Source organism: Callithrix jacchus, chromosome 20 (assembly GCF_049354715.1).
Source record: "Callithrix jacchus isolate 240 chromosome 20, calJac240_pri, whole genome shotgun sequence".
NCBI lineage: Eukaryota > Metazoa > Chordata > Mammalia > Primates > Cebidae > Callithrix > Callithrix jacchus.
In genome coordinates, this window is record NC_133521.1 from 22,490,055 (window position 1) to 22,514,327 (window position 24,273).

Here is a 24,273-nt window from a genome sequence, read left to right on the forward strand (position 1 = left end):
GCTGAGAGAATCCCAGGTCATTTCTCACTTGAGTGTCTGAGAGAGGGAGATTTGAGGACATTGAAAAAGAAATTCTTTGCTATTGTGAATAGTGCTGTGATGAACATTTGAGTGCTTGTGCCTTTTTATTTTCTTTTGGATAAATACTGTAAAATAAATTTTTATAAAATTGATTTTCCTTTGGATATATGCCCTATAATGAGATAGGATCAATCATGCCTCCAGCCTCAGCACTACGCAATATAACCATGTAATAAGCCCACACATGTACCCTCTGAATCAAAAACGAAAGTTAAAATTACTTAAAAAATTAAAAACAATAAAAAAGAAAAAGAAAAAAGTTGATTACCAGGAGGGAAAGGTTTGCATTTAATTAGGGATATGTCAAAATGCTCAGAAAGCAAAGACTCAACTCAATTGTAGGCTTCAGGAAGTTAGGGTGGAAACAGCTGTTTCTGTTTTAAAGTATGCCACAATCATTATAAGATCAAACATGTGACTTGGATAAATAAGTGAGCCAGTGAAAGAAAAAGCAAATGGGTGAAAATGCACAACAGACAATATTGTAAATGCAGAATTAGAATCGGGAAGAAAGATCAGCCTAGGAGCAGGAAATCTGAAGCGGCAACTGAGGTCAATTATGGCATAGGTAAAAGCCCATTAGGTGGTTGGACACAGAGAGAGAAAGGACCAAGTCAGTGCCTGGACAGGGATTAAAGACTAGTGAAGACATCAGGTACCAGGTACAGTGTTATCAGAGGCATAAGAGAGTAGTGCCAAGAAAACTAAAGGGAGAGAATATTTTAGAAAGAAAATCATAAACAAAAATGTATCTAATGCTACAGTCTAAGAAAAAAAATCTGTGGAATTTCCAAGACGCTGAGTTAGGGTGATATTTCAAGGCCTCTATTATATGTCCAAGGACACAAATTTCCTCAAAGGTGAAGAGAAGCAACCAGGAAATTAGGTAGGGAGAATAAAAGACCCATCAGAAAAAAATCCCGTGCCATGCTTGAAATCCCGGCATATTGGGAGGCTGAGCCAGGAGGATCACTTAAGCCCAGGAGTTTGAGACCAGCACGAGCAACATAGTAAGACCCCTTCTCTACAAAAACAAAAACAAAATTAGGCAGGCATGGTGGCATGCACGTGTAGTCCCAGTTACTTGGGAGGCTGATGTGGGAGGATCACCTGAGCCCAGGGAGCTCAAGTCTGTAGCAAGCCGTGATGATGCCACTGCACTCCAGGCTGTTTGACAGACTGAAAGCCTGTCTCAAAGACAAACAAACAGAAAGCTTTGAATATTCTCTTATAATTTGTCTGGCATTCCTAAAGAACAAAGACCCAAGTAGGTGGGAGTGGGGGGTTGGTTCAAGTGTGATATTGAGCATCCTTGGATAATTATAGACATGGAAATTGCCTACATGTGAAGAAGAGCCACATATAGGCATGAAGTAAACACGACCCAAATAATCAATTGCAGATGTGAATCCTTGGAGACAATGAGGTGCAGAGGAAATGAGTGAGTGTTTCTACATCACAGTCACTGCTCTTCTAAAAAGTTTCTTATGCACCTCAACATTCTAGGCCAAAGATAACTCAGTTAAAATTCATACCATGAACATTTTTGAGTAGTCTAAAGGTGTTAGAAGAGTCCATAGTCATTATGTAATGTATCTTTCTGCACAGAGAGAATACAGTAATCAAACCTTCTTGGGAAATCTTTCCATTAGAGGCTGCTGGGTTAAAGTAAAAATCTCAGAATGAACTCAAGACAGATCTGGGTTAAAATCCAGTGTTCAACACTGACTGTCCGTGTGACTTTAAAATAGTCCCACCATTGCTCCGAGCCTCAGTCTTCCCACCTATTCAATTCAAGAGCAGTCATAGCCACAAAGGATGTCGGTGAGAACTGACTGAAATAACTTTGTAAAACCTGTTGTATGAGGCTGAGAAGACGTTCAGTAAATGTGAATTATCTCTTTTCCTCAGAAGAATCAATGTTCGAAGATCCAAAAGCAGCACAACAACACTTATAGTTGGGAATTGTTTCTTCCCTGCCACTGTTTTCTTTGATAGAAGTGGACAAACTCCATAGTCCATGTAATTACTTTTCATACTTCGATCCACTTACTTTTTAATAAGTGTCTGCCTCCCTCTCAGTACACTGGGAACCCCCAGTGTATTTGACAAATCAATGAAGATTTGTCAAATACATGTGTGAATAAGATGTCATCACTTCTATTACGCTTCCTGTTTTACACTCAGAAACTGTGAGCTTGACGTTCTAAGCCAAATCAGGAGTTATTTTACTTATTTGTTCAATAAATATTTGTTAGATATTGACTTTGGGCCATGTACTCTGTTTAGTGGTAGGTGCAGTGATGAGCTAGAACAGGGGCCAGCAAACATGTTCTGCAAAGGACTAGCCAGCACATGTTTTAGCTCATGCAGAAATTAGAATCTCTGTGCCCTTGTAGCAGGAAAGGAGACATAGGTAATATGCAAACAAATGGTGTGACTGTCCTCCTACATAACATTATCTACAAAAATAGGTGGTGGGGAAAAAGATGAAGAACTCACAGTTCCTCATCTCAAAACATATTACAAAGCTATGGTGATGAAGACTATGTGGTACTGCCGAATGGACAGACATATAATCAGTGGAATGTAATCAAGAGTACAGAAACTAACCTGGATTCTATGACCATCATCAATTTCCAACATTAATGCCAAGACCATTCAATTAAGAAGGAATAGTCTTTTCAACAAATAGTGCTGGAATAACTGGATATGCATTGCAAAACAATAAAGTCGGACCCCTTCCTGAGACCATATATAAAAGTATACTCAAAATTGATCAAAAAAATTTAAATGTGAAAGATAAAACCATAAAGCTTAACGTGTAAATCATCATGACCTTAGACAATTATTTCATTATAGACATTTAAAAAAATAGATACGTTGGAACTCATCAAAATCAAAACCTTTTACACCTCAAAAGACACTGTTAAAAAACAGAAAAGATATCTCATAGAATGAGAAAAAAAAAATATTTGAAAATCATATATCTGATAAGGCCCTCCCATTCAGAATACATAAAGAACTCTTACAGCTCAACAACAAAAAGATAAATAATCCAATTATGAAATGGGCAAAATATTTGAATAGATATTTCTCCCATGAAGATATACAAATGGTTAATAAGCACATAAAGAGATGCTCAGGCCAGGGGCAATGGCTAATGTCTATGATCCCAGCACTTTTGAAGGCAGAGGCGAGTGGATCACTACAGGCCAGGAATTTGAGACCAGTGTGGACAATATGGCAAAAACCCTCTCTATTAAAAAAGATTAGCTGGGTGTGGTGGCATGCTCCTGTAATCCCAGCTCCTCAGGAGAATTGCTTGAACCTAGGAAGTGGAGACTGCAGTGAGCCGAGATCGCGCCACTGCATTACAGCCTGGGTGACAGTGCGAGACTCCGTCTCAAAAAACAAAATGTGTTGAATCTGTGATTCAACCCCTTCTCAGCCTCCTTCTCATCACCTTCTCATGAGTGGAGGAGCAGAGTTCTGGATCACTTTTCCTTTTTTTCTTTTTCTTTCTTTCTTTTTTTTGTTTGTTTGTTTTTGTTTTTGTTGTTTGTTTTTTGAGATAGGATCTCACTCTGTCACCCAGGCTATAATGCAGTGGCTTGATCTCAACTCTCACTGCAACCTCAATTTCCCAGATTCAAGCAATTCTCCTGCCCCAGATTCCCAAGGAGCTGGAATTACAGGTATGTGTCACCATTCCCAGCTAATTTTCATATTTTTAGTAAAGACAGGATTTCACTATGTTGTCAAGGCTGGGCTTGAACTCCTGACCTCAGGTGATCTACCCACCTTTGCCTTCCCAAAGTGCTGGGATTAATTTGGGAAGCCACTGTGCTGGCCACAGTTCTGGATCACTTTTTTTGGTCTCACACACACACACACACACACACACACACACACACACACACATTCATAATAAGAACGGCACCTGGAATTTATTTGAACACTGTTACTTTCACAATGTACTCAGCAACAGTTAGACAGAGCTGGTTTTCCTTGCTTCCTGCTCAGTGGTTGTGTCATTCCAGGCAAGTCATTTTGTCTTGCAGTGCCTCCAACGTCCTCTCATTTTAAGGGATAACAATTCATGCATCAATTACACTGAGGGGATAGATTAGATTACATATCTAACCTCTTCATAGAGTAACTGGATGATGGGAAGGTAGTCAACAAATTGCAATTACTCTAATTATTTCACAATCATTATTTATACTTCACCACAGTCCCCTGAGACAGACAGGCCCTGCTCAGAGGTATATCACCTAGTATGCCTGATAAAATCTGCTCCAGAGAAAAGTCATGTAGCCTGAACAATCCTATTCAAAAAGTCAGGAACTGAGGTCAAGCGAAGCTCATGTCTTCCAAATCTTAATCTTGTTTACATTCTGTTGAACCTGAATACGCATGGCCTCTTTTTGAAACTGAAGAACGTGGTTCCTACAGGGCTTTCCCAGAACCTCTTGACTCTAAAATTCCCCATCCATTCCCTTAAAATAAATCCTTCTGTACCTTATCTGGCTGTTGGCAGCATCAGGGTCTTTGGCATGCACTCTCCCAACCACGGTGCCGGCAGCTGCATTTTCTTGGACTTCGTGGATGTAACTTGGGGCCAAGAACATAGGGGGCTCGTCAGCATCTTCCACTGCAATCTTGACGGTCACAGTGTCCTTGAAAGGCCCATTGCTGATAAACTTCTGGTCGATGTGCATATTGGCTGCCTCTACCTTCAAGCTATAGGCTCTTTTGGTTTCAAAATCTACAGGCTGGCAAGAATGAAGAGAAGATTGACAACCAATTCCTTGAAAGAATAACGGAAGAGAAAGACCTGATTGTTTTATAGGGCAGAGTGAATCGTTCCTCAAAGAGAGAAAATCAAAATCTATTCAATATCAAATTACCTGAGCCATTTGGTCAGAAAATCAGACAAATCAACTGCTGAAACTTAGAATGTGCTTAGTGGGTCATTCTAAGAGCATGACAGATACAGAAAGACCACGTCATCTAAAATGAACGTTATTCTATGTAGCAACACTAATGTTGCCCAAATCAGTCACTAAGAATTATCTAAGGAAGGGAATTAAAATGCTACAAAAGTACATGTGGTAGCTCATTGTGAAAGTATTAAGTATCTTGGTAACAAAAATACCCACTGAATTTCAGCCAAAAAGCATGTCTTGTTTGTTGATTGCCTGATACCTCTCTCCCAAACCCAACCATGCAGCTTGATCAGATGGAAAGCTTCATGTTTAAACTTTCTGAGTACATTGTGTTGCCCACTGTCTGGGACTCTTAGCAGCAGTGGCCCAGAAGATGAATTAGGGTGGTTTATAGGTAATTTTGATAGGTGAGGTTGTCAAATGACATTAACTTACCTATTGAGAGAATTATTTATTTTCCAAGTCTTTAAATCCTTAACACACCAAGTAGAACGCCTCCACTTTAACATATCTGCTCTGCTTCGCAATCTCTTTTGTGAGAGATTATTACAACTCTAGCTAGAATGTAATGGCATCGTTTTGGTTTGATTGCATTTATTTTTAAGTTACCTTCTATTTTTGGCAAGTGACAAGATAATGAGAGAAATGCTTCCTTTTTTTTAAAAAAAAAAGAACGCATATATATTAAAGATGGTCTATTTAAAGAAAAACAAATGTAAGCAGCAAAATTTTACACAGATATGAAAGAAAAAAAGTGAGTAGTAATATTTGAATGGCTGTAGTTAAAGAAAAATTGATGGCAAACATTCCCTAATTCTGAATGAGAGGAGTTACAGTGAATCAGTCAGCAAAGGGTGGAAAGTAACATTGTAGCAGAGAAACAAGCCCTGGTGCCTAGGAAACAACTTTCGCAGCCTGGCGCGGTGGCTCAAGCCTGTAATCCCAGCACTTTGGGAGGCCGAGGTGGGTGGATCACGAGGTCAAGAGATCGAGACCATCCTGGTCAACATGGTGAAACCCCGTCTCTACTAAAAATACAAAAAATTAGCTGGGCATGGTGGCGCATGCCTGTAATCCCAGCTACTCAGGAGGCTGAGGCAGGAGAATTGCCTGAACCCAGGAGGCGGAGGTTGCGGTGAGCGGAGATCGTGCCATTGCACTCCAGCCTGGGTAACAAGAGCGAAACTCCGACTCAAAAAAAAAAAAAAAAAAGAAAGAAAAGAAAAAGAAAGAAAGAAAGAAAGAGGGAGGGAGGGAAGGAAGGAAGGAAGGAAGGAAGGAAGGAAGGAAGGAAGGAAGGAAGGAAGGAAGGAAAGAAAGAAAAAACAACTTTCTCATTAGTGCTCTGGATGTTGCTGAACTACCAAATGTTTGGAAAGAGTTTCATCCCTTAAGGTGAGCATCTGCCTGCCATGCTGTTGTCATTTGCCCGGTAAACTTATTCTGAATGGACATGTAGTTATGGGGCTTATTCCTGACCTAATTTTGCAGTACTCTAAGGCTGATAGCAGTTTCAACAGGGTTAAACACTTTGGATATCCTTGACACTTTTTCCATCATCTTCCCACCTCCATCTTCCCAGAGTCAGAAAACATCACCTTTCCTAAATCTAAATCTGCCCCCAGCTTTTCCATCAGCCCGGGACCCAGCTGTTCTTGGCTAGGTTACAGAGCAGTGAAAAATAAATGATATTTATAGGCCAAACATTCAAGATTGCTGCAACTTTTCAAATATCCCTTCAATTCTTAGATGGCATCAAACACTGGAGTATGCTGGTTCTGAGACTGGGTAATTTATAATCAGAAAAGTAGAAAATTTCTAAAAACAGATATTCTGTTGATGTTGGTACAGCAGAATCTTTTGTACTTGGTTTAGGCATATGCCTAAGGACCTGGAGCCATTTTCCCATGGAAAGCCCTGTTGGTGTTGAGGATACTATCCTCATGCTGCAGTCTGGCTGATACATTTCACATCCCAAGCTAAGCTCTCCAGGTCTTTGCAAAGGTTTGTGTGGGATGGGTTTTCCCAGTTTGGCAAGATTCCAAGTCTGGTAGTCAGTTCAAGACTCAATGCCTCGTGAAGTCCTCCTCAACAGCCCCAGGTAGATTTGTGTGGTCTCCTAGTGGCCCGCTGGCAGCCCCTCGTTTCCCTCTCCAGTGAGGCAGGGATGGAGTGAGATAAAGAGCATCCCTAAGCAGTCTATAGAGTCTTACTGCTCTTTGCTGATCTTTGTCCCACAGTATGCAAGAATGACTGTACCAAGTGATAATATGCATCCATCATTTTGACTGGAGTAGGGCTGATAGATGCATGACATTTAGACATTTGCCTACAATTCCTTCTCTTCCTCCCTCCAAAAAAGATGTGAGGCAGTTTCCCGTGAACATTTATGACCATGTTATGAGTAGTTGAAATAAAGCTAAATGAGGCAACACATTGCATAATCCATAAAAATCTTAATAACCCCCTAGTTTACTAATCCCACCTCTGAAAATCTTCCCTGAGGGATTAATTCAACAGAAAACCAAAACAAACAATATTCAAAAATGCATGATATGTGTTAGATACAATAGAAGGTTATATCTAAACTGTGGAAATGTACACACAAAACACCAAATCCAACTGTGAGATTTTATTAAGGAAATAATGATTTGTCAATAGGATGGGGTGTTACGTTGCCATTAAAAATGATTACATATATTATATAACAGCATGTAAAATGTTTATGATGTGACATTAAGTTAACAAATCAGATCACCCTCTGATTGCAACCGTGTTAAATGTGATGTATCCACATCTATATACATGCGGACAAAGAGTATAAAGAAAAATCAGACATAAAACAAGTTTTATTAAAATAGGGAATATTAAAAATGCCTTATAATTCTGCTCTCACACTGCTTTCCAGGGAGTTTATTTGGTTGAAAATAAATGGCTCAGACACTGCTTTCTCTGAGAGAGACAGGACTCCCATTTAGTCAACGGTGCTGGGTGAACAGATTGGATTTTCCTCTCGAAGCCCACCAAGCCCCCTAAAACCTCACTTTAGTTTAATTTAAGTTTTATTTATTTATTTACTTATTTATTTTATTGTACTTTGGGCTCTGGGGTACATGTGCACATTCTGCATCCTGCAGGATTGTTGCATAGGTACATACATGCTGTGATGGTTTGCTGTTTCCGTCCCCCCGAGCTCCGTCGCCTACATCAGGCATTTCTCCAGGTGTTATCCCTCTGCATCCTTCCTGCCCTTTCCCCTCCACCCTCACTATCCCTCCGCTCCCCTCCTCTCCACCCCCCACCACACCTAGCCCAGTGAGTGTTGTGCCCTTCCCTGTGCCCAAGTATTCTCATTCTAAAACCTGGTTCTTCCTCAGCTAACCCAAGGGAGAGCTAAGGGTAAATACCCCAAGGGTAGTTTCTCTCTCCCCTGTCCACCATTAAACTAAGACACAGAGTCAGAACTCAAGAAGTATTTGTTTTCTAAAATACTCAATAAATGAGTGACTCTATCTAGTAATTATTTCTTGAATTCTCCTTCATTACCATCTCACTGCCCCTTCTACCTTCTTCAGTTCTTTGGAATATTGCCCTTGAATTTTAACAATTTTGTCCATTGATTTTACTGTATCTATCTTAAGACTCAAGATTGAAGTTTCTTAAATGTGTCCTGTTTCCATTGATACTAGCCTTTCATGAGCTATTTATTTCCTGACTTTTCTGTCCTTAACTATCCAGCAAATTTCTCCTCATCTATCAAGACTCAGCTTGAGAACCGCCCCCTAAGAAGTCATTCATGACCCCTGTTCATAGGTCTTATCATACTATTACAGTCCATTTTCAACTGGGGAGTGATTTTGCTTCCATTTAATCCAGGGATATTAGACAATGTCTAGAGTAATTATTTTTTATTACTATTATCAGGACTGTTGGGGGTGGGTAGAGCATGTGCTTACTGATCTCTAGTGAGGGGAAGCCTAGAATCCTACCAAATATCCTACAATACACAGAACAACCTCCTGCAACAAAGAATTATCCAGCCCAAGACATCAACACTGCCAAGGCTGAGAAAACCCTTTTGGTTTTAATTATTGTTTCACTTCACTGTCCTGTTAACTTGTGAACTCCCTGTGGTCAGGACTCAATCTCTTCAACTTTAGATTTCCAGTCTCTGGCAAAGGGCCTGCCTGACAAATAATAAGAACTCAGTAACTCTTGGAGGAAAAATGGGTGAATGAGTTAGAAATAAACAAAAATACTAAGTTAAAAAAAAGCTTTAAAATGCAAAAATATTGCTATAATATCTCTGTAGACTTTTATGGCACTGAATTGCATAGAATGACTTTCACAGGAGTCATATTTTTACTCTGTGAAATCCATCTCTAATTTTTCTTTTCTTTTCCCTTGGTGGACATTTGGAACTTTGTGCTACAAGTTTAAGCAAATGTTCTTTTACAAATGAAACAACATCTTGCACTGTTTAAAACCTAAACGTCAGTGCTTTAAAGAGTATTTTTTTGCCTAGAATAAACACACTGAATTGGGGAGAAATGTGCAAATTAATCACATGCAGAGAGCTCATTTGCAGTGTGTAAGTTCCATTGGGGTGACTTAAACGTTTCAAGATTTCAGAAATAAAGTGTGTGTTTATGTCCTGAATACACTGAAAACAGGTGACAACCTTAGCATAACCAACTACCCAATTACGGAAACAGCAAAGGATGGGAGGCAGGAATCGCTGATGTCAATGTTCATATGTCAGTGTCAAGCAGAAGAGATAGTAATATTAATTAACGAAGTAAGCTGACAGCTCTAGGCAACACACAATTCGCACAGCTACTTTTCCAGAGGAGAAACCTGAATGAGTGACTACCCTAGCTCCCTGTGGTTGATAATTAGGCTTCCTTAGTCCTGCCATCCTTCCACTAATGTAGACTTTTCCAAGTATCCAAATTTTCTTTATTTTTCTTATAACAGAGTCACCCCCTACCTTCTCTTTGGTTTGTGCCCCATAATATTTTCCCCAACTCCAACATACTTTAAAATGTTGTGAAAGGTCAGCTTCTTAGCACAGGTCACTCCTTGCTCACCACCTGAAAGATTCCTTTCAGAACAAGTCTTCCCCCACTGGTCCTTGGTGCCTCTTTAGCTACTGGCCTCTTTATTGATTTTTCAAATTAATTTTCTATCAGTGTTACAGTCCAATCTTTTCCATCACACCAAGGAGTTTAATATTCATGCTACTAAACCAAGTTGAAAATGAATGCTTGATTAAAACTAAGGTAATCCCATCCTCCAATTTCTATTTAATGCTCCATATACTCTAATGATGGAGAGGTGTTGATTTCTCAAGTGGTAAATCACGGGGAGAAACCATGTTAGAAGGTACCGGAACTATTTCTTCACTTGGAAGTGAATCTTATCTGGTTCTTTTTACAAACGCTTTCTATCCCAGCTGTTTTCAAAATGTCCTGAGAGGGAAGATGTTCTAGAATAACCCAGGTCTGAATTCTAGGTCTGCATGCCTGAGCTGTGTGACAGTGACTGGGCCAAACGATTTCATCTGTCTGAGCCCGCATCTCCTCAAAATTAAGTGGAAGTCTCTTTGCCCATTGGGACAATGCCACCTACTTTGTATGATTATTTTGTGTGTGTGAAAAGTAAATAAAATGATGTTTATAAGAGGCTGGTGCTATGTCTGGCCAGTAGTTAGTTCTGAGTAAACATAAAAAAGAAGAAACACTAGACTTCTCTGTGTAATGAATTAATCCCAGAGACATGTTTTTAATGACTGACTATGGGGGAAGGTCCATCATTGTTGCTTCTCCAGAGTCACTTGAGATAAAAACCAGCAGAGAATTGGCTTAAGTTTCACAGAGGGTCCAGCAATGCAGTGAACCTTGGATGTTGAAACAGGAAAAGTTCTGAACAGCCTACTTAACAGATCCAGCTTGGCAGGGTTAAAGGGTGGTGGGGGTTGGGGGAGAGGAATTCCATGCATGCTCAGGGCTACTTCAAAATCGAGATTACCTCATTGTCCTTCTCTCCATGGGAAAATATTTAAGAACTAATTAGAAATCTCAGGCAGGTATCACCAAGCCCTTTTGTCAGTTTCTCTGCAGTAACAGAAAGATCACAATTCCGTGATCTTCCAGAGCTTGGGGCTCAACTACAAAGTTGGGTTATCCCCCAGTTTCACAAATTCTGATTTTTTTAACCATTGCCTCCCTGTTTCTTGCACTGTTGCTTTGGCAGAGCTGGCCATACCACTGACACGTCTGATTCCTTACCCTAACTCACCTTTTTCAGCTTTATCACGCCCTCCTGTGTTTCATAGTCCGTTGTGATTTCAAACAATTCCATACCATCTCCATCAACAATACTGTATGTGACTAAGCCATTCTCTCCAATGTCTGGGTCTTTAGCTTTCACTCTTCCCACCTCCTCCCCGGGGACGCTTGCTTCTGACACAGACATCTGGTATACACCTAGAAGAAGAAGACATCTGTTTTTATTTTCCCTTTTATTTGGCAGCTGGTAAGACTATAGATTTCATTGAATCTTACTACATTTCTCAAAGGATCTGAAATGGAACTTTCCATTGATTGAAAACATGAAAGAAGTGAATGGATGTGGGGAGGAAGATCCCATATGGCCTGCTTGTCAAAAGGATGTGTTCTGCAAAGGATGATAAAACAATACCCGGGTCCAGGTGAAATGCTAGGGTCACCTGACACATGTAAGGGAGGAAAACAATGCTCTGTTATATTTCCCATCAGGTAATGGAGAACAGGAAACATGTCTTCATCTATTAAAACAGCTGAGGCTTCTTTTCATGTCTTCAGAATGGTCCATGAACTAATTCCAAGGCTCATTTATGGTATTGCCAAGTACCCAGAAAAAAAAAATTCTCAGTTTAAAAGCTGTCCTTCAACAGCTCCATATTTACTTTAAAAATGCAAACTTTATCTTTAACATCATTCCCTATCTAACTCTACTAACTCTAACTGGACACTTCCCTTTTTTCATCTCCTTTACAATTTGGTCAGGTGTTACCTTCTCCAGAAAGCTTTCCAGCAGTGTGACCCTTCTATATATTTATTTAATGTTTACTGGGAACCTAATGCTGCACATGGAGGTACTGTCCTAGTGTCAGGACACTGTTTTATTTAGTTGTTTTGTTTACTACTAAACAAAACAGTCAGGATTCCTCTCAATGAGGCAGACTAAAAAGAAAATATAAAAACAAATGTAAACACATTATGATGTCATTGCAATGAAAAAGGAAAACAAAATAGAGTAAAAGGGTTAAGATTCTGAGAGAATGAGTATGTGGTTGTGTGTGTAAGTGCATGATTGCGTGTGAGGGTGAAGGTGTAAATGTGTGAGTGGCTGTAACTGTGTGAGTATGAAGATGTTGTGCAGGAGTGTGAGTGTATGAAAGTGTGAGCTACTTGTGTGAATTTTTGTATGTGTATGAGCATGATTGAATGTACGTACTTGTGTTAAGTATGTGTGGGTGAGAAGCAGAAAGAGAGACTGGTTTTCAGTAGTGTGGTAGGAGAAGACATTCTTTAGAAAATGGAATCTAAAAAGACTGAGCAAGACAATTATGTGAGTATCCGCTGTATAAAAACTACAGGCCAGGTGATTAGCAAATGACAAAAACTCCAAGATGAGAAGATCCTGGATACCTGCAGAGGAATAAGAGGAGGAGAGTGGCTATAGCCTTCCGGTGAGAGATAAGGGCATGTAGGGAAGTGGAGGCCAAATTGTGTAAAACAGATCATTGTGGGAGTGGAAAAGACTTCAGGTTTTGTTTTAACTTAGGGAAATCACTGGCAGGTTTTCAGTAAGGAGTTAAGATTCACCATTATCTTATTTGCTTTTCATATCTAATGCTCTGTGTAAGACACAATATAGAGAAGCCAGGGTTGAAAATCTTGCCTCTATCACTTCCAACCAAAGTGGTCTTGGACAAGTTACTTTAGCTCATTATATTTTAATTTCCCCTTACAGAGATTTCATCAGTTCCAATGCTTTGTCAATATTTACCAATAGTACTTTGCTTTGAAACTTTCTTTTGGACTCATATTTTTTAATCTCACCACACCCTCTATATTAAAGGATGAGTAAGAAGTGGGAGTCCCTTGTAGACAATTACCAATTACTCTGAAGGTTTTGGAAAATAAAAACTGTCTTATGTGGATTTTCTCCAAATCTCATTCAAGTTCATGGCAGTGAAACCAAGACAACCAGTATAGTAGCAATGCAACTTTACTATATGATTGTCTATGACCAAGGGCAGTAAAGGCTGCCTGCTAATAATTCTGCTTGACCTTTCTTTTCTAGCACACCAGACAATCGTACAGAGTGGATAATGGAGCATGCAGTTTTAGAATGTTATATGAGCCTCGGGCTTATTGAGGATGCTGAACTCGTGCCTGGCCAGGCAAAGCAGTCTTGGTTGATTCTTTTCTTTTAATTCCTTTGAGTAACCACAGTGCCTTTCTGTGGCCACATTTAGTTGCCTTTCTTGTTATCTCATTTGCAAAAAATTCCAGCTCTCTGATAGTAAGCTCATAGTCTCTAATTGAAAAAGACACTTTCATGATGACCCACTCCTGCCATGCACCAACAGCACCACAGTCATACTGTCCTTTCATATACATCTATACGTACATGGACAGACTTTTGTTCAAACTCTGACTTTGCCACATCTCTAGGGCATCTTATGCACTTTTCACAGAAGCAAGTTTCATCTGTAAAATATAGGCTCTTGCAGAGATCTACAATAGTAGCGACTATCATTAAATGCTAATAGTTGCTATAATTACAGTTATTAATAACCTTTCAAAATCATTTTTTAAATTTAATTCCCTCAGCAATTTTATAAATTTTGTAAACAGCCATAATCCTCTAGGTAACAATGGCTAGAATTTGTTGACAACATATAGCCAGTTGTCATTATAAAATTCTACACTAGCTCCTTCAGTACAAACAGTAATTCTATGAATTAAGTACTATGGGAGATTGCATTTTCCAAAACATGGCCAAAACAATATCCCCCATCTCACATGCTTTTGCTTCAACATGACTTTGACAGGTCTTCCATTGAAAGGTGGGGTCTACATGAACTCCACTTAGATCTGTGCAGCCTTATGACCCCAGTGGAAACGATGTGATTGACTTCTGAAGCTAGTCAACAAAAGGCAACACAGTTTCTGCCTGGTGTCCTTAGGGATCACACTTTCAGAAACCAGCCCACGCAGAAAGGAAGCAGCAATCAACACAAGCTTGCCAGCCATGCAAGTAAGCTCTTTTGGAAGTGGATCCTCCAACCCCAGTGAAGCTGTCCCAGCCGATGCTGTGGGGAACAGAGACATGCTATTTCCTCCAAGCCTTGCCCAAATTGCAGACTCATGATAAAAATAAATTATTATTATTACTGTTTTAAAACACTAAGTTTTCCAGGAATTTGTTACATAGCAATTGAGAACTGATTCAGGTACTGTTATATCTAGGTTAGAAATGAGGACACTGATACAGAAAAAGGTTAATTAATCACTAGATTGCATCACTAGTACCTAGCAAAAAAACTTAGCAAAAATAATACTTTGTTTCCAGGGTTGTAGAACTTTTCACATCTTTCCTTTCTCCTACTACCTCTCCTCCACAGACATTTTTGTTGTTTTTGTCATCTTGTTCTTCTGTTTTGTTTTTGTAAGAATGACATGCATTGCCTCTAGTTTTCTAGATTTTCCTTTTGATACTGAGTAAAGCAGGAATGGGTTAGAGGAGGCGGAGAGCTGGCTGTGGCACCATGGAAAAGTGAAAGCTAAGCCCACCTACTTACTCTGCGGAAACTTTGGTGGGTTATCATTGACATCGGTCAGTGTGATCGTGACTTTGGTTGTCCCTGAGAGTCCGCCCATGTGTCCACCCATGTCCTTGGCCTGTATCACCACATGGTACTCCTCCTTGGCCTCCCTGTCCATGTTGGGTAGGGCCGTTCTGATGATACCTGGACAGGTGAGCAGAAAACATCACAGATATTTGTTTATAACAACATTATGTGGGGCCGTTCTGATGATACCTGGACAGGTGAGCAGAAAACATCACAGATACTTGTTTTTAACAACATTATGACAACAAGAAAGTTCTGAACACTGAGGAAGCGATGCTGAATAAAATAGCCCATGCCTTCAGCAAGAATCATTTCAACATAATTATGACCAAAGGCAGCCACACTGAAGCATCATTATGTCTTTTCAAGTAAATCATAAAAATTACTATACAGCACTTGTATTTATGTTTTGTTGTACATGCAAATAATAGCCTTATTCTTCTCAGATATAAATACCCTAAAGACTGAAATATTTGTGTGGCAATTACATGGATACCCATGACTAAACTCATATTTTTTGACTTCCAGCACAATCTTTTGTAAGTCTATTGCTGCATACAATTCATAGAAATGTTTTGATGGTGCATATTAAGTTTAAAGTAAGAGGTTCATATTTCCCACAATACATTAAAATGTAAATGTTAATTTTTAAAAGGATGGACCAATGGGTTAAAATATGTACAATGCTTATACAAGCACATACTGTCCATTATCACCTGTCAGTGAAAACAAGGATAATAACGGAATTCTACATGATTGCTGGATATTGACCCGTGACTGGCATGCTCACTTAAATCTTTAGGAGACATTTGGAAGCTTTTTCTCTCTGTAGATATGACAACATTTATGTGAGAAATATAGAGAGCATTGTGGAAGCCTTAGTCCTTATTGTTCTCCTCCTTCTGACATTAAAGTTGAATTTAAAGATGATATTTGTTTTTGGTCATCATGAAATATGGGAAAAACAATAATAAATGTTTCATGGTATGCTAACTATATGCCAGGCACAGGCCAAGAGTCTAATCCTCACATTAACCCTGTAAGGTAGCCCCTCTTGATTCCTTTTTTATATTTGAGAAAACAGAGAAATAAATAGGTTTACTTTATCATGCCCGGGACCTCCTATTCACCATGAGTCACAAATCACAGTGACATTCCACAGTACCTGTCTGTGCTTCCACAGAAAAATAGGGTTGTCCTTCGAGGATACTATACACTAACTTGGCACTATTTCCGTAGGTGGGGTCATCTGCATCTGAAGCTGTCACCTGGATTACTGACGTTCCTTAAAAATGAAATAAATTAATTAGCAACATCCCCTCAGCTTTTCAAATTATGTTCTTGTTTACAAAGTCTTATTTAAGAGGGCAGTACAATTATTCAACATGCTCTCATTTTCCTGGAGTTGAGATACAAAACAACCAACCTTCCTCCCTTCCTTCCTTTTCTAGAAAAATGCCCACAGTCTAAAAATGAACTTTCTGTATATATAGTATATCCTTCATTGGTTGGTAATTAAAATAATATTATAAACATTATTGCAAAAATATCTTAAAACTCATGCACTTCAAATGTTCATTATATCAAATAATTACATTAAAATCTTCCCAAAGAGTATAATAAATGATAATTAACAATAAATTGCTTTTTATGAAAGGACAGAGTGCAATCTTCCACCTGTAGCAGAATGATAAATATATCATTTTAGTGTTGCTTTCCATGTAATAAAATTGCTGCTAATACTACGATTTAATTAATTTATGGCCATAAATATTGAGCAGAATGTTGTTCCCTACTGGCATGAAAATTGCATCTTCCCACCTGTAGCTGGTCTGGTAGCCAGTAGACATCTGGTGAGAGGTAAGGGGAGCTTTCATGGGTCAGATTGAAGGGAAACCAGGAAATTGAAGAAAGATAGGGTTCTGATTTTTCTAAAAACAACCTTTGTTCCTGGCTGGTCACAAATAGCAAGTATTTAGGGCATGACATGTTGGGCTTCAGGGTGGGGAGAAAGGAGCTGGAAGAAGAACACCAGCAATTATCAAATTTCTCTGTGCCAGCATGGTCTCGGGGCACATTCCATGTATTTTACAGCATTACTCTGCTGGGCATTTTTTACATCCACTGTATTTGTGAGAAATTGAGTATGAGAGATATGAAGCTTAGTAATCTATTTCACAAAGTTGGTAATTGCCAGAGTCTGACCCTGATCCAGCATGCAGCAAAACTCAAGTTCTTTCTGTAACCTTTTCAGCAGAGGAGACGGGCAAGGTTGTATGTGTGAGGCAAGAGAGCCAGTTTACACAGCCTCTCCCTACCTTTAATTTATAAGGTTGCCAGTGATTTTTGTGTGGTGTACATCTCACTTTTTCCTAGTTACTCTTCTATAATTCATTATTTCATAGAATAAAAATCCTCTTTGGAGCTCTTCCCATTTGACAGTCGCTATTCTAGGCAGGGCAGATTTATAAAAGAAAATGCCTTCATGGCGTGACTAGGGAAATCATTAATTTTTAATGCTTAATTTCCTTCTAGAACTCTGCTACATCCTTTACAACACTTTTGTATTTCACATCTATCTTATTTAACCCTCAACATAGTTTATATTATTCTCATTTTATAGATGGCAAAATAAAAACTTAGAAAGGTACAATGGGCTGCCTGGGTTCACATGGCTGATTAGGAGTACAGCCATACTTCGTAGTACTGTCTGACAATAAAGACTGTACTGTCATATACCATAATACAATATATGAGTGCTCAAAATAATAAGAGCCATCCATGACACCACATCCCACATCACACTGAATGGGCAAAAGCTGAAAGCATTTCTTTTTTGAGCAAGAATAAGACAAGGATGCCCATTCTCACCAGTCCTATTTAACATAGTACTGGAAGTCCTCACAAAAGCAATCAGGCAAGAGAAAGAAATAAAAGGCATCTAAATAGGAAAATATCATATCTTCAATAATGATATGACTCTATACCTAGAAGACTCTAAAGGCTCTGCCAAAAGGCTCCTAGAACTGATCAACAACTTCAGTAAAGCTTCAGAATACAGAATCGAGGTACGAAAATCAACAACATTCCTATGTACCAATAACACTCAAGCTGAGGGCCAAATCAAGAGTACAGTGCCATTCACAATAGCCACAAAGCAATAAAATATCTAGGAATACTTCTAACCAAGGAGGTGAACGATCTCTACAAGGAGAATTTCAAAACACTGCTGAAAGAAATCATAGATGACACAAACAAATAGAATATTGATCTTTTCAATGATATTGATTCTTTCAACCTATGAGCATAGCATGTTTTCCCATTCTATATCATTAAAGTGGCTACACTGCTCAAAGCAATCTACAGATTCAATGCTATTTCTTTCAAACTGCCAATATCATTTTTCACAGAATTAGAAAAAAAATTGTTCTAAAACATATATGGAACAAAAAAAGAGCCTGAGTAGTCAAAAGAATCCTAAGCAAAAATAACAAAATTGGAGGCATCACCTTACCCAACTTCAAACTATACTTCAAGTCTGCAGTAACCAAAACTGCATGGTGCTGATACAAAAACAGACACATAGACTAATGGAATAGAATAGGGAGCCCAGAAATAAAGCCACATATGTACAGCCATCTGATCATTAACAAAGTTGACAAAATTAAGCAATAAGGAAAGTATTCCTTAATCAATAAATAATGCTGGGGTAGCTGGCTCGCCTTATGCAGAAGAATGAAACTTGACCCCTACCTTTCCCAATATAGAAAAATTAATTCAAGATGAATTAAAGATTTAAATGTAAGGCCTCAAACTATAAAAATCTTATGAAAAACCTAGGAAACACCATTTTGGACATTGGCTTTGGGAGATAATTTATGACTAGGTTCTCAAAAGAAATTTCAAAAAATATGGAAGTTGACAAGTAGGACCTAATTACACCGAAGAGCTTCTACACAACAAAGGAAACTATAAAAAGAGTAAAGAGACAACCTACAGAATGGGAGAAAATATTCACAAACTACACATCCAACCAAGTCTAGTATCCAGAATCTATAAGGAATTTAAACAACTCAACAAGTGAAAAAACAAATAATGTCATTAAAAAGTAAGCAAAAGACATGAATGGACACTTATCAAAAGAAGATATGCAAATAGCTAACAAACAAAAAAAATTGGAGCCGGGAGCGGTGGCTCATGCCTGTAATTCCAGCACTTTGGGAGGCCGAGGCTGGTGAATCACTAGGTCAAGAGATCGAGACCATACTGGTCAACGTGGTGAAACCCCGTCTCTACTAAAAATACGAAAAATTAGCTGGGCATGGTGGCGCGTGCCTGTAATCCCAGCTACTCAGGAGGCTGAGGCAGGAGAATTGCCTGAACCCAGGAGGCGGAGGTTGCAGTGAGCCGAGATCGCACCATTGCACTCCAGCCTGGGTAACAAGAGCGAAACTCCGTCTCAAAAAAATAAAAAAAAATTGGTCTTCACTAAACATCAGAGAAATGTAAGTGAAACTCATAATGAGATACCATCTCACACTGATTAGAATAGCTGTGATTAAAAAGGCAAAAAAGAACATGCTGGTGGGGCTGCGGAGAAAAGGAAATACATATAGACTGTTGGTTGTAATGTACATTAGTTCACTGTGAAAAACAATTTTGGGAAGTCTCAAATAAAACCGAGTTACAATTCAAGGGGTGCGGTGGCTCATGCCTATAATCCTAGCACTTTGGAAGCCAAGGAGGGTGGATCACCTGAAATCAGGAGTTACAGATCAGCCTGGCCAATACAGCAAAACCCTGTGTGTACTAAAAATACAAAAAAATTAGCCAGGCCTGGTGGTAGGTGCCTGTAACCCCAGCTAAGTGAGAGGCTGAGACAGGAGAATCACTTGAACTCAAGAGGCAAAGATTGTTGTGAGCCAAGATCACGCCATTCCACTGCATTCCACCCTAGGAGACAGAGTGAGGCTCTGTCTCAGGAAAACAAACAAGAGAGTTACAGTTCAACCCAGCAATCCCATTATTCCTTATAGACCCAAAGGCAAATAAATTGTTCTGCAAGGAAAACACCTGCACTTGTATGTTTATTGCAGCACTATTCACAATAGCTAAGACATGGAGTCAACTGAGGTACCCATCAACAGTGGATTGGATAAACAATATGGGATACATATATATCACAGAATACTATGCATGGTGGCATGAACAATATCACGCCTTTGTAGCAACACAGATGCAGCTGGAGGTCATTATCCCCAGCAAATTAACATAGGAACGGAAAACCAAATTCCACATGCTTTCTTTTATACCTGGAGGCTAAGCATTGGGTATAAATGGACCGAATGTTTACCTAGTGGGAATAATAAACATGGGATTACTAGAGTGGGGCAAGAGGGCAAGTGCTGAAATCTATTGGGTACTCTGCTCACTACCTGAGTGACAGGATCATTCATAGCAAAAACCTCAGTGTTACACGGTATATTCATGCAATAAACCAGTGCTTGGGCCAGGCATGGTGGCTCACATCTGTGATCCCAGAACTTTGAAAGGCTGAGGTGGGCAGATCACTTGAGGTCAAGAGTTCAACACCAGCCTGGCCAACCTGGTGAAACCCTCTGTGTAGGAAAAACACACAAAAAATTTGCCAGGCATGGTGGCATGTGCCTGTAATCCCAACTACTTTGGAGGCTGAGGCAAGAGCATTGCTTGAACCTGGGAGATAGGGGTTGCAGTGAGCGGAGATGGTGTCACTGTACTCTAGCCTGGGTGACAGAGGCTGGGTGACTCTGTCTTAAAATAAAATAAAATATTTAAATAAATAAATAAACCTGCACATATACCCCCGAATCTAAAATACAAATCGAAACTTAAAAAAAAAAAAAATGGGTCAGGTGCGCTGACTCAAGCCTGTAATCCCAGCACTTTCAGAGGCCAAGGTGGGCAGATCATGAAGTCAAGAGATCGAGACCATCCTGGCCAACATGTTGAAACCCGTCTCTACTAAAAATACAAAAATTAGCTGGGCGTGGTGCTGTGCATCTGTGGTCCCATCTACTTGGGAGGCTGAGGCAGAAAAATCATTTGAACCCAGGAGGTGGAGATTGTAGTGAGCCGATATCCTGCCACTGCACTCTAGGCTGGCAACAGAGAAAGTCTCCATCAAAAAAAAAAAAAAAAAAAAAAAAAAAAAAAAAAAAAAGCATGAATGTTTAGCCCTAAACATCAATGAGCCCGCCAAGGTGAGAATAATAAAAATTTCCCTGGATTATATATTTTGATGACTTGCCTTTCCACCCCATCCCTTCGCCTGCCACTCAGTGGCTGACATTGCTGTCTCCTCTGAATGGATTCATTTGATATTTGTTGTTTCTCATTATAATACACATGCTAAACATCAAGAAGCTGAAGGACTGGGCAGGGAAAATGGAACAGATGAAGGTGGAAAACGGTTCGGGCTGGCTTTTGATAAGTACTTGACTTTTCATGGTGAAGAAGGAATACACCATTTTCTGGCATGAAAAGCTCAGTATGCACAGTGAAAGGATCTTGGGGTTCTAGAGTCACATCTACCTTTCTTAAGTAAGTCGATTCCTATATTGGTGCTGGATTTTCTTATTTGTAAAATGATCCCAAATTCATTTGAGCTCTAAATCTATTTTAAGCAGATTTACTCCCAGATTAGAACAGTTCTACTCTCTGTCTGAATGACAAACCTTTCTTAATATGAGGAATGTTTCTCAAAAGAAACATTATATAAATGTTTCATTATGTGCATGATATAAAGAAATTTACTGCCAGAAAGTGGCTACATCTTTAAAGAAATCCTTCAGAAAAATTATCCTTTAGCAAATTAATGTGTCTTCAATCGTGTTGAAAAGCTATACCTACTTCTGAATACACGGTGACATACTGCTGTGCTTAAATGTGTATTCTAGATCCATTTAATAGCTTAAATGTCCCTACAGAAATTAGTTATCTTGTTTCTGGTGTCGTTTCTTATCTGAGAAATATGGTGGGTTGGAATTACCTCATGGTAAAGATTAATCATTGCAAAAACTAAATAAAATAGTGCATGTAAGTCATTATTAATTAGCACAGTGCCTACATGCAACAAACACGACAATTGTCATTACCTATTAGACATCATCAGTATGCCCTAGTGACTGGATGTCTGTTATCTCTATTCCTGCAAGACCAGAAATTGTTATTCCCATTTTACAGAGGAACATAAGAATATGTGTTCGTTTTGTTATTTTGCCATAGAAGATCCAGAAGGAGCTCGACTTCCTGATTTGGGAGTAGGGACTTCAGCCCACCCGCCAGAGAGACAGCAGGCTTGGAAGCAGAGCAGGTCTCCCCCACTGTACGCACCCACATTGGACCTCTCAGGCACGTTGGCGTGATAGGTCTCATGCAGGAACTCCGGAGGGTTGTCGTTAATGTCCTGGACCTTGACAATGAATTCTGACGGTGGCTCCAGTGGCCGGTTGGTGTCCCTGTCCACTGCCTGAGCCATCAATGTGTACTGGGCTCTCTCTTCTCGATCCAACTTCTTGGTGGCATGAATGTTCCCTGATTTATCATCAATCACAAAAATGGTTCCAGCTCCTTCACCTGAGAGAATGTATTTAATGTTCCCATCACCAGAGTCAATATCCGAATGAAGCTGGAAAAAAGAGAAATTGAGATTTGCGATTCTGTGAGGAATGCAGTGGTGGCATAGAAACTTGCTTACAAGCGATTGCAACAATCTGGGGCACACACACACGTCATGAGAGGGAGATGTTCGTCCTCATTTTACAACAGAAGAAAGGCAACCTCAGAGAAGATCATAGCCTTGGCCAAGGCCACACTGCAGAACAGTGAAGCCAGAGTGCAAATATATGTATGTATGTATATATATACATATATATATATATTTTTTTAATTCTAAGATTCAAGCTCTCCCTTCACCTCTCTCCATGTATAAGCACAGATACAAAATATAAATACCTAAACATATCTGTCATTAGTTTGAAATAAATATATGTTTATTTAAAAACATATAAGCAAACATTTATGCAATAAGTAAGTCTTCCTCTCAGTTCTTTCCCACTCCTTTTTTTTTTTTTGTGCTCAGAGACTATCACTGTTACCGGTTTCTTGTGACTCCTACAAGAGATATTTTATTCTATGCATATGCAAGAAAATCTACACAGATAAATATGCTCTAGTTTATTGTTTTGCAATAAAGTTCCAGAGTATGCATATCATTCTTCACCTCGTCATTTTCCTCTAACAATAAATTCAGATGACCATTCCACATTTACAACCGTAGATCTTCCTCATCCACTGTATGGAGTCGATTATCTTTTTAATTTTTTTTTGTTGTTGTTCTGGGGTATTTTGTTGAAGTAGAGTCTCACTCTGTCATCCAGGCTGGAGTACAACGGCATGATCTTGGCTCACTACAGCCTCCACCTCCCATGTTTAAGCAATTTCTCCTAAATCAGCTTCCCAAGTAGCTGGGATTACAGGTACATGCTACCACGCCCAGCTCATTTTTGTATTTTTAGTAGAGACAGGGTTTCACCATGTTGGCCAGGCTGGTCTCGAATGCCTGACCTCAGGTGATCTGCCTACCTGGCCAAGATTGTGAAACCCGTCTCTACTAAAAATAAAAAAGAAAATTAGCTGAGCATGGTGGCACATGCCTGTAATCCCAGCTACTCAAGAGGCTGAGGCAGGAGAATCCATTGAACCCTGGAGGCAAGGTTGTGGTGAGCTGAGATTGCACCACTGCACCCCAGCCTGGACAACAAGAGTGAAATTCTGTCAAAAAAAAAAGAAAAGAAAAAAAAAAAAGAGAGAGAGACCGGGAACATTGGCTCAAGCCTGTAATCCCAGCACTTTGTGAGGCTGAGACAGGCAGATCACTTGAGGTCAGGGGTTCAAGACTAGTCTGACCAACATGGTGAAACCCCATCTTTACCAAAAATACAAAAACTAACCAGGCGTCGTAGGGTGTGCCTGTAATCCCAGCTACTCAGGAGGCTGAGGCAGGAGAAACCATTGAACCCAGGAGGTGGAGGTTGTAGCAAGCCAAGATCTTGCCACTGCACTCCAGCCTGGGAGACAGTGAGGCTCTGTCTCAAAGAATAAAATAAAAAATATAATGACTATCAATGCCATTTAATATTAACAATATTAATAGTATTTATTACCAATGCCATTTTTATATTTTTGTTAAAATTAAAGTTTTTTATTATTTCAATTTAAATTATTACTATGAGACTAAGGCCTAGAGAACTTACCTCATGATTATTATTATGAGACTGAGGCCTAGAGACC

General features: G+C 39.4%; 1 protein-coding gene across 2 annotated transcripts in view; it reads right to left on the minus strand.

Moving 5' to 3' along the window:
* The window catches only part of CDH11 (cadherin 11), a 171,977-nt gene that overhangs the window by 27,329 nt on the left and 120,375 nt on the right, over positions 1–24,273 (minus strand). For both annotated transcript variants that reach the window (XM_008985987.4, XM_035282234.3), the window contains 5 exons: positions 22,315–22,609; positions 16,106–16,225; positions 14,890–15,057; positions 11,334–11,521; positions 4,606–4,859 (listed from right to left, as the gene is read on the minus strand). In XM_008985987.4, coding sequence (XP_008984235.1) covers positions 4,606–4,859; positions 11,334–11,521; positions 14,890–15,057; positions 16,106–16,225; positions 22,315–22,609 — 1,025 coding nt within the window. The remainder of the gene's footprint in view (positions 1–4,605; positions 4,860–11,333; positions 11,522–14,889; positions 15,058–16,105; positions 16,226–22,314; positions 22,610–24,273) is intronic.